The following is an 11,442-nucleotide window of genomic DNA, read 5'->3' on the forward strand; positions in this document are numbered from 1 at the left end:
GTCCATGGTCCCACCACCATCTGAATAAAAAAACTCCCATCCACTATAACGCAGCATTTTTAAAGGAAAGGTTCAGAGATTCTAGAGGCTTGTATATCCTATTTATCATTAACCATGTCCACTGTTATAACTACTATTATAAGCTACTATTCAAAACATTTTTATGTCAGAGTTTTTGTCTCTGAGAAATCAGCACCAGCCCCCTGTTAGAATGTGTTAGCAATACTACTGCAAGTCAATAGGGTATGAAACCATTGCTTTCAAAATCCCGTTCAAGTGCTTTGAGCAAGTTCTGTACTATGGAAGTATATGGAATGGCTTGCAAGTGATTTTAAGAGTTATGGTTTCATACCACACTGACTTGTGCTAGCATTCAACGATAATAGGAGGTGGTTGCCGATTTCACAGAAACGCAAGCTCTAATGTAAAAACCTTTGGCACATTCTAAGCGGGGGTTTGATTAGTGATTAATAGGGTAGGCTTATAAAATCACTGAACCTTCCCTTTAATGGTCTGCATCTGCATCTTGTTCCTTTCTGATTTCTGTCTGACATTATTGGATGGAAATGCCTGCAATGTTTGAAACTAGAGTAAAATCTTGTGTTGAAAGATACTTGCATCAAAAAGACATTTTTAAAAAACAAGTTGGATCTGCCGGTGCCATATGTGTTCTCTCTGTTTAGTTTGCCAAGGTACAGAATATGGTAAATAAAGAAACACAAACATATAGTCCCACCTCATTGTTTTGTTGTTCTGGTTATGCACTGCTATTTTTCCTGACATGGTTTATTAACATAACTATTGTAGCCAAGTAATCACCCCCATCCCATGATGCTTCTTGTCCCGGAAATGTCCCTAGAAATGTCTTCCAGGATGCCGGTGTCTTTATCCATATACAGTCATCTAGTAGTTTAAGCAGCTTGATAATGATGTCAATAGCTTTTTTAAAAAAACAAAAAACAAATACGAACAGAGCATTTTAGTAAGATTCAGGAAACAGCATCTGCCATCTGCTATGGTGTTTTCCATCCCAAATTATAAGGTTGGGGGGTCCAGACAATGAATCATTACGTTAACAGAGATAAACACAGAACTTCATGCCAGAGAAAGCACATCATCTGTATGTCATTATTTCACCAATGAGAAATATTTATAATGCAAAAATGTACAAAGTGCCCTTCAATGGTGTGAGAACATATAGTGGTCCTTTTTGGAAAAGGGTTAACAAAGTATTCACAGAAAAAAACAAGACTTCCAAGAAACCAAAAACTTTTTGTGAGTGCAATGAAACCGGTGAGAACATCATGATGTAGCTGTTTTAATAAAGGTGTTTTAACTTTTTCTGTGAGTGCCTTGGTACTCTCTTTTATCTGTGAGAATTATTTATACGTGAATATCTCTGGATCCAAACCGGTGAAACCTTGACCACATATTATATTTACCTTCAACACATTAATCTGTCAGGCCCAAGTTAGAGGTGTCATGAACATGAATCCATACGAGTTCAAAACATGCAGCAGCTAATCTTCACATGGGATTCAGGACAGAGGTTTAAGCTGCCATACTGAAATTCCAGGAGTGTTAAAAAACAACAACAACACGGACAACAACATCTCCAGCAGAAAAAAAGCATGATGGAAGAAAGCCTGAAACAATCTAGCTGTGACTGTAATTCTGCATGTTGTCTGCTGTGAGCAGTTCTTATACGGAGACAACACAACATTGCCAGTTCATGCCTTCCAACTCCAAAGGCAAGACAAAAAGTGGCTCTGCATGACGATATTTTGAATTGTATACCACATAAACCTCTGATGATGACTGTGGTGACTTTGACTGCCTTGTGCAAGAGTCTCAAAGTTCAGCAAAGTTCTCCACAGCTTCTTCCCGTTTCTCTCGGATCAGAAGACTCGTCCCGGGCTTCAGGTGATAGACTTGACCGCGGCGTCCGGCAGAGGTATTCTCCCCCGGCAGTGGCAGTCAGACGGGCCGGTCCCCGAGCTGCTGATGTCCACCGAGCTCCGGAGCACGCTGCACCTCCAGCGGTGGAGGCTGTGGGACCTCGGGCCGCAGCAGCTGTGGGACAGCAGGAAGAGTTTCTGCAACACGGCCTTCCTCAGCAGGATGTAGACCCAGGGGTCCAGGATCTGGTTCCAGGTGGCCATGCGCACCACCACCAGCAGACTGAAGGATGAAGGCCGGTCCTCGGCTTGGGTGCTCAGCATGATGACATGGATCTGGAGGAGTGGTCAGAAAAAATAACGTTAATAGCTAATGAATTGAATAATGAGGTAACATTAAACTGTGTATTATTTAATGTAATTCGTTTGTCTTTCATTAAGTGTAGATTGAATTAATAATGCAGTTTTTTTATAGATTCACTGAGTGACTGAAAGTGTTGCTTTGCATTGCTCAGTGTTTGATCTCTCCATGGCAGGCAAATGCTTCATTGTTATAAGTTTTTGTTATTGCTAAGATTAATAGCCACCTATTTTCTCAGATGCTCTTTTGGAGAGTGATGGTGTCTGTTGCTTCTGGCGCCCCCAAGAGGAGTGACACATTAATTATCTTTGACAAATGTACCATGCATCAATGAATACACACGTTCATTTTTTACATGATGCTTAAGATGCTCAGAAATTAATTGTTATTTTGAAACTGAAAATCAAACTATACCTGAAAAACAAAACTATGACTATAGAGGCAACAGTTTCTTACACAACTTGGATAATCACTAACTTGATTGTTGCTACTAAGCGACATTTTTTTAAATGTGTGAATTGCATAGCATATATCTCTCTGTCTCTCTCTTTCTCTCTCTGGTCTCTCTCTCTGGTGTCTTTCTCTCTCTCTCCTCTCTCTCTCTCTGGTGTATGTAATACTCTTTTCTTTTTAATACTTTTTCTGTTAAAAAGCTTTGACAGAACAATGGTTAATTATTTAATGTCCACTCACAAGAAACTTGCTACATTAAACAAGCCCATTAACCTGTTATTTCTTATGTTAACATTAAAGTTTTGGGGATTGCAAATGAAAAGCAGCAATATGAAAATCTTAAAAGCAAGCTGTTCCCTTGAATAATCTTTTCATCACACACCATAGATAATGAAGCCTGCCAGCTTTGTGTCTTATTTCAAAACCCATTTTTTAATGTCGTTAAAAGAGGTGTGTTAGCTATTCTATTCATCACAGCGACAATACTGGGAAACAGGAGAAGTGGTTTAAAAATCGATGACATGTGAGAATGTAAGTAAAATGTTAGAGGAGATAACAACTGACGCGTTCGATTGATTTACAAGCCTGGAACATTAATCTTTACAAAGGCTTTCAACTCCTAAGTATTTGCATGGCTTCAAGCAATAAGGAATTGTTACATCTTACTTTGTGACTCTTGGCTGACCCAGCACATCTGAAAAACTCTGAGTAGCTGTATTTCAAAGTCACTAATTTTACTTTTACTCAAGTAAGTTTTCACTGAAGTATTGTGCTTAGCTACATTTTAAATCACATCTATTTCAGAGTACAGACTTTGTCGCTCTCCATAAGCAACAGAAACTGGGCCATCGAAAATTGGCCAATTGCGGAGCCGTTCACAGTGAACGGGAAGTCAGCAGAGAAGAGAAGAGTAATCTGGCTTTACTTTGTCTGTGCACTTTATTTTGTAATTTCCAAATTTTCCAGTTAAAAGAATCAAGTTTGAATGTTGTCCTCTCGTCCTTTTAGAATTTCTGGGAAAGATAGCATCTAACCATGTTCTCGTTTCTAAAAAGTAATTCTAACTTTTACTCTGAATACATTTTAAATGAGCTACTTTTTTACTATTTACTTAAGTAGATTTTTACACCAGTACTTTTACTTTTTTATTTAAGTAAAATATCAGCGAAGTAATGATACTTCTACTTGAGTGGGACATTCTAGTACTCTTTCCACTACTGCTTAAGGGTGTGCTGATGTAAAGGAGGTCTTACCAGTAAAGGGCCCCAGCACACGCAGGACACCAACATTATGGCCAGGAGCTGGCAGATCATCTCCAAGTGGTATGCAGTGCCTCTGCAGTGATGCTTGCGGCGGAGTCTGGACTGCAGCAGAGTGCAGCAGGTCAGAGTGTTGCACACAATAGAGAGCAGTAGACCCAGTAGACCCAGCATGGAGAACAGCAGAGGCAGGAGCACATCCAGCCAGTCTCTAGGCTCCTCCATGTGGAAGAAGCACCAGCTCCTGGAGCTCTGAACCTGGTAGGGCCTCCACAGCAGCACGGGCAGGACGGCCACCATGGCCGCCAGCAGCCAGGTGAGGCCCAGCAGCCTCCTCATGTGGCGGGTCGCCACAGCGGTGGAGTGGAAGAGCGGCCTGGTGATGCCGAGGCAGCGTTCCACCGCCATGGCGCTTCCCAGGAACAGGGGGCTCAGGCCGAAGAACACCATGCACGTCCCGAAGAGGCTGCACACGATGTGGTGGGGATCGAAGGTCTCCCATTTCATGCGGGAGCTGTAGACAAAAAGCACCAGGGAGCCGTTGATGAGGTGGCCCAGCAGGTCTGTGACCACCAGGCCGCTGGCGAACAGCAGGAAGGAGGCCTTGGACTTGAGGCGGATGCGGCGGTAAGACTTGACCAGGATGAAGAGGGCCAGGCTGTTGGAGAGGATGCCCACGGTCATGGAGATGGCGGAGGCTGTGATAGACAGCTCCTTCTGGCTGCAGGTGGTGTTGGTGGCCCTGACCTCTGACGGGCAGCCCGGCTCTGAGCTCCCATTGGCTGACATAGTGAAAGTGAAATCTGAGGAAGTGTGTGAAGGGAAAATATGATGGGTGTTTCGCTTGTAAATATGTTGATTCTGAACAAACTTTGATCTTAAGCTATAGTAATTGCTTCCATTGGCTTAGTAAAGTCTGGATATCCATTCTTGTAAATTTCACTTGTAAATGTGTTCACTTTCATATAAATGCTCAAATAAATGCTCTATTTGTCTGCCCTTATCCAGTGGACTCAGCTTACTCAGGCACTCTTACAAAATACTTTATCACAGACTACATGTTTACACCATCAGCAAGGACAGCTTTGCATTTTTGAGTATAGATTCCCTTTATCGTGGTATTTATCATCCTCCTACATTTATAAGAATTGTTTTCGAGCATCAGGTCTACTAGTAAAGAAAGATGAACGCTGTTTAACAACGGTGAGTCACGGGAAAAACCGTATCCAAATATGGAAGAACATGGTTGGATAGGATGACCAACAGATTTGGTCATCAAGTAAGCCTGCATCATATATCAACTTACTTTTCCCAATTACTTTTTTTTTATTCATAGTGAACAATTAAAAATATCTATCCTTCTATATCTAAAAGTATCTCTCTATCCACAGTTCCTTACCTCAGGTTTGCTCCTCTCTCAAACAGCTCGCCTTAAGTCAGCAGCCTCTTCCCTCTCCGGATTGTATTATTTCCATTAAAATACAGCGACATCTTATCAACCCGGCAGTAAATGTCACTCACTGTCCCACAACTGCTCTCCTCAATGTTCCTGTCAGCAGCAGCACCGTGTGCCACTTCTCCTGCCTAAAGTCTAATGTGAGCGCGCCGCCGAGCTTCAGCCTGTTGCTCCGCTCCAGTCACTCCAGCATCAGTCCTACCTTCGAAGAGGCTGCGCACGCTGCTGAAGTCATGTTGCATGAGGTAAAAAGCAGCAACAAGTAGGCAGGTCTGTTTTCTTTATTTGGTCTCGGCAGGCATCTTGGCATCAAAAGGGGATGGAATGGAAAACAACGGTGATAAGCTGTTGCCAAAATTTGCATGCACTTAATTTTTGGAATAATTACCCCGGTCGCCCTACCGCTGACATAGCCTACTCTTACTTTCATGGGAAAATTACTCAAAAAGGTTACCTATCCACTGAGCGATTTTACATTGATTAGCCGTTCAAAAGAAGTCTAAATATAGACGTCTAGGCTAAAAAATAGGCAACACAGGTAAAAGTGAAAGTTTAGATGTCATTTCAGACTATGTCTTCTGGGGTGTATGGCAGAAATAAAGCATTATCTTTTATCTTGTAATGGACTTCTCTATTTACAGATGCTACAGCTGTTTATGCATTGTTTTTATGTATTTACTGCTTGGTCTAACATTGGCTGTAGCCAAAAAAGATCCTGTGCTATATGAGAGCCAAAAAGCATATAGTGCTCAGTGGGATATTTCCACATGTGAATGGCTTATGGAATATAAAGGTTAGGTTTTATTCTGATGATCTTTTGATAAATTCTGCTCTAAAAACCTTGAAGGAAAACATCTGGTGTCATTATTGTGATGCTCTCCACATATTTGTTTATCTATGGATAATGAGACTCCCATTCCCCTTTACCCTTGTCTGTCAGGCAAACTGCTGGCTTTGTTACTGAATAGTGACCGTCCTGCTGTTTGGATCTGCATGAGAGAAACAGGCATCAGCTCTCCATGAGACATCAGTGCTGGAAACACAAGTGTGTGTCAACTGTGATTCAACTGTTTATTATAGATGTGTCAGTTTGTTTTAGCCATGCTGAATGATGCACTTTTTCTTTTTCAAAAGATTATGCAGCGAAATAAGCGAAACACACATTATATATCCATTTTAGAAATAATATCATTAAAGTTCATCATTCAATATCTGTAAAACATGGAGGGTCCAGTTTGTAAAAGTGATATTTTGCCATCCAAGGACTTAAGTTGCCTGCTACTTAAGTCCCACAACTGCTGTCCTCAATGTCCTAATACTTAAGTATTATAATTTGATGCTATCAATCACAATGTGACAATTCTATCAAATGTTGGATATTTCATTTTGGAACAAACTCTTAAAATTAAAAAAGGTGGAAAAGGTGATTATTAAATGCTTATCTTCAACTACCAAAGAACTTGAAATGAAAATATAACATTAATACTTCTTTTGAGTCCCAGCACAAGACCTTGTTGATGATTACAAGGATTGTGCTGTTGATATCGAAATCTTACCAGACCAATTGAAACTGTTGTCCAATTCTGAGAATCTCATAATATGTAATGGGACATGAGTAAAATATATGTGACATTGGTCTGCACACACTTCCCAGATACACGATGACCAGCTAGAACAGTTAGCCAGTTATATAAACCTTCATAACACCAAGACAATGTTATGTTCACAAGATGGATTGGGCTTGACAGATTGCTGGACTGTGGTCAAAGCAATTTCCTTTTATTTGATACATTTTGACAGTTTGGCTTATAAGTTACAGTTATGTTTACTTCTGACAGCAGACTGTTGCCACTGTACGCTACATTCATTTTGAACACAATAGATTGAAAAATTCAACATGAAATGATAAAAAAAAAACGAAAAAAAAAAAAAAAACATAGGGGCATTGTTATCAGGTAATCGGCTAAAAGGATGTGGGCAGAACACTTCATTTCCATAACAGATGCTGGTTTATCAGTCCATTAGTTGTAAATGGTTATTCATTTCCTTCCTAAATGAGAGTTTGCCCGTGGCTGTTGATCCCTTATCAACGATTCTGTCTGTTTTTCTGCTGCAAGGACTTCCAATTAAGAGAAGAGAGAGAGTTCTCAGTTTCAACTGTAAGGAACAATTTGCTCCTTGGCGGTCAGTAGGTATGAATTTCCAATGGTCTTACAGAGTCAGCTCTTTTTACTGAGGTGATAAAGGCAGTTTACACCATTCAGACAGCAGTGTTTTGGAAGCAAAGGGCTTCCAGCTCCTGTGAGGAAGGATAATATAGTCAATGTCTGAACTGTAATAAGACTATTTTCAGATGTTAACCAAGATACTGAACCTCCAAAAAACAACAACAATCACAACATCCACTGCATTGTTTATTATAGTGCCATGGCGGGACACATTTGACCCAAACCACCAAAGTTGTAGAATATTTCAAGGAACACTCAAACTTCAGTGAAGGGACTGACCACTACTTGTTTGTGTTTTGAGGATTTCATGAAGCCTTATGCCAGTCAGATGAAAGAAACATTATTTATGACAAAATAAGGAGGGAAATGGGTCAAATTTGATCCAAACACAACGGATGGATTAAGTGCTTGGTTATAAAAGTGCACTGACTATGGGAACAACTTATTTTTCTTACTTTTATGTCTGAGCGTCGCTGTGTCTGAGCAGAGAGAACAGATAAGAGTTTGGGTGAGCTTTTGGTGATGTTTCATGGTTGTACATCATACAGTAAGTTGCTCTGACAAGGAAGCCAGATCACCTCCATACTCCACAGGTCTTTCCAGAGATGAGTGGAGCCTCTTCTTTCACCAAAATAATCAATTGTAAAAAAAAAAAAATAGGAATGAAAAAGGGCTGGATGTAGAAAGTAGCAGACAGAAGCAGCAAGTTGGGCATTACAGAGCGTTTTAGCTTCCCAAGAGGGGAGAATCAGAAACCAGGTCAGCCTTATTACGCCCAATCTAGTCACTGAGGTCAACATAATAATGATTGATATTGTCTCTGACGTCAGCCTGATGCTTGGAGCAGCCTAACAAAATAGTTTCTAAATTTTAGCCCTGGCGCCAGCCTGGATCTCGCTGAATCAAACAACCTGAAGGGTCAAGTTAAGTGAATATCACTCAAATCTAAGACTCTATGCATGTTATTTTTAGAGCAGATCGGTATTTCGTGAGCTTAGAATTATAAGGTTCTATCTGCCTTCAGGATAGTTCTGAGATATTGAGCTTCAAATTTTTCAGCATCCATTGAGTTAAATGGAGATGGGTCCTTTTTTTTTTTTTTTTTTTTAGAAATTACAGACTCAAAAATCATTATTTAAAAAAATAACACACATGTCAACAGGCACTCATAGAATAGGTTCATGCAACTAACTCAGTTTTGACCAAAAGGTCAGATAGCACCTTATAATACCAAGGTCACGATTTATGAACATAAACAAATCTCTCCCAAAGCTAGACACCAGATAATGGTTGAAAAGCCTTAAACTATTTCACTGATAATGAACGGCAAACTGACTTTGTGGACTCATACAATTCATCCATCCATAAATCCAAATGAGCTTCATGTAGTCGTAGTATTTTTCAGTCAGTTGCACACTAGAAAGTGTATTTTTCTTAAGCCCAGAAACTCACAGTCACCCTTTCTATCTTTTCCATTTCATACTCCATGTTGCTGCACATTAGTGTGATATCACACATGAAGAGGTGTTACAAACTCCTCATCTCCTGTTTCTTGTTATATGGGACAGTAGAGTGAATGGCCATTATAACTGGATATTCCCTAAAAGTTGGGACGGACCTGTGCTTGATAACACACACAGACAGTAATCTCTTTGTAATTAAATGATCCACATCCTAATTATCACTGCACCCTGAAGCACGAATTGCAGAGACTCACAGGTTTTGAACATCTCATCATGCCGGAATCTCTCAGAACCGCTGACATATATTCATCCTCTAAAACTTAATTTATTTTACAATGCCTTGTTCAACAGCAGACAGTGTCAAACTTTCTCCTCACTCTCTGTTTCTGTGAGCAATCACAGCTAAGTGGTAGCAGATGTAAGATTCAGATCATCATTAAGGTCATTAGTCAGAACCAGGGTCAAACCAGAGCCAAACCTCAGAATATGCAACTGGAAATGTAAACTAGAAAAAAAGATTGCACATGCTGTATGTATTTCATGACTTGTTTACTCTGGTATTAATACATATTACATATTTTATTAGGTATGGGAAAAGTTTGATTTAGCCTAATATGTTAGTAATAGTTACCAGTAACAGTCATTGAACTATCCATTACTTACTATCCAACACTCTGTTGTTTTTTTCATTTGATCAAGAAAGTCACAATGAATACTAAACACTTTCAAATGAGCTTTAATTTTAAATTTTGGGACATAATGTGAAATAATTAATAAATACATTTACTTTATTAAAAATTCACATGGCCAATTCATATAGACTAATGGCCTTTCTTAATGATTACCTAATAATCTCCACAATACTCTTATTTGTTTGTTTCTGTCCCTTTTCTCCATGTTTGTTGCATGTTAATGAATATAAATTCCACCGATTTCACCAATCACCAGTAGACGACTCAGCCCCTTTGCCAATAACACCGTAAATATTTATTTGGGTAAATTCCAGTCAGAGAGTTGGGACTTTGTAGCTTGATTAAAATTCCCTGTATGTTACCCTTCAGACGTTCCTGATCACTTCCAAATGCAATTTGACCCTGTTATTCTGGCTCCACACACTCATCAGACAGTTGATTGGATACAAAACCACAAGATGTTTGTTTCCATGGAGACAGCATGCTCAGGAAGAGTTGTTAATAATGTGACCTAACAGGTATTTTGTGTCATTGAGAGGTCTATAAGGTCTTTAGCTAACGTAAGACAAGCCAAAACAGATTGCCCATCATTTAATGTGATAAACCAATAGGGAAAAGATTATTTACTATTTATTTGTACCACCTTCCCTTTATTCTTAATTATATTGTTTTATTGCTCTTTTATCACTAGTTGCACCCCTTGTTTTGTTATTCCATTTTTAAACTTTTTTATTTATTTTATCTGTAATTTTTATTTTTACACTATCTCTCTTTTTGTTTTTAATTAACTGCTAAATTGTGAAGCACTTTGAGCTGCATTTTATGCATGAAAGGTGCAATACAAATAAAGTGTATTATTATAGATTGCACAGCAAAACACGTCGGACTGAATAGTTTTAATTCATGATGAACTGTTTTAAAAGAATGCCTGGAAACACTGAATTCATGGAGTGATCGCTCTCATCGTAAAAGCAGAACATCTTGCCGTCCCAAACCTGTAATGGAGTTCTCTTCTAAGGTACAGGTTTCTTAAGAGGCCTAATAGTAGCTACTTCTCATGGAAACTTCTAATAGGTGACATTACACCTGAAAGAGGGGTGCTGTCTCTGGCGTGCGCTGTGATGATGGGCAGGGAACTGGTGGGTGACAACGTAAAGTAAGCACAGGCATGGGAGCGTAATCACATTCTCTTGTCGCCTGCGTGAAACGGAGCTGCTCTAATAGACCGGCTGCCTCAGCGGGGCTCGGATGGGAGACTGGAGTAGATTGAGCGAGATGGGAAAATGGCTCATAATGCTGCCACTCATGCCAGCAGCAGTCTCACCTTCCTTCACATCTCTAATCACAAAAAAACAGCCCTATCTCCAGATTCACAGGTAGCAAACGTACTCTCCTCTGTCCTCCCTCATCTTGTCTCTGCCATCATTTCTTTCCCCCTCTCCCTCTTTCCCTCTCAGCTGCTGTCACATGCTGCAAAATGTGTCAAAGCTATTTATCAAGCCAAGATGGCACAATGGATGAAAGGGGACAGTTCAGAGAGGAGGAAGTCCTCTAAGGTTTTGGGGGCAGGCTTGGTTAGCCATAACCTCAAATTCTTACTCTTGGCTGGGCAAAGAACCCACATCTCCCTTT

The 11,442-nt window shown here is 40.0% G+C and overlaps 1 protein-coding gene across 1 annotated transcript; it reads right to left on the reverse strand.

Moving 5' to 3' along the window:
- Positions 1-1,919: 1,919 nt before the first annotated feature.
- ptgfr (prostaglandin F receptor (FP)) lies at positions 1,920-5,503 on the reverse strand. Its single transcript, XM_071545440.1, has 3 exons — positions 5,371-5,503; positions 3,966-4,774; positions 1,920-2,234 (listed from the first exon to the last, which is right to left on the reverse strand). The coding sequence occupies exons 2-3, from the start codon at positions 4,758-4,760 to the stop codon at positions 1,920-1,922; spliced, it is 1,110 nt and encodes a 369-aa protein (XP_071401541.1). The 5' UTR covers positions 4,761-4,774; positions 5,371-5,503.
- Between the last annotated feature and the right edge of the window lie 5,939 nt (positions 5,504-11,442).

This window comes from Centroberyx affinis, unplaced genomic scaffold, assembly GCF_046629955.1.
Source record: "Centroberyx affinis isolate AG114_WGS23_722 - 3 ecotype Tasmania unplaced genomic scaffold, CSIRO-AGI_Caff_v1 ptg004902l_1, whole genome shotgun sequence".
Taxonomy (NCBI): Eukaryota; Metazoa; Chordata; class Actinopteri; order Beryciformes; family Berycidae; genus Centroberyx; species Centroberyx affinis.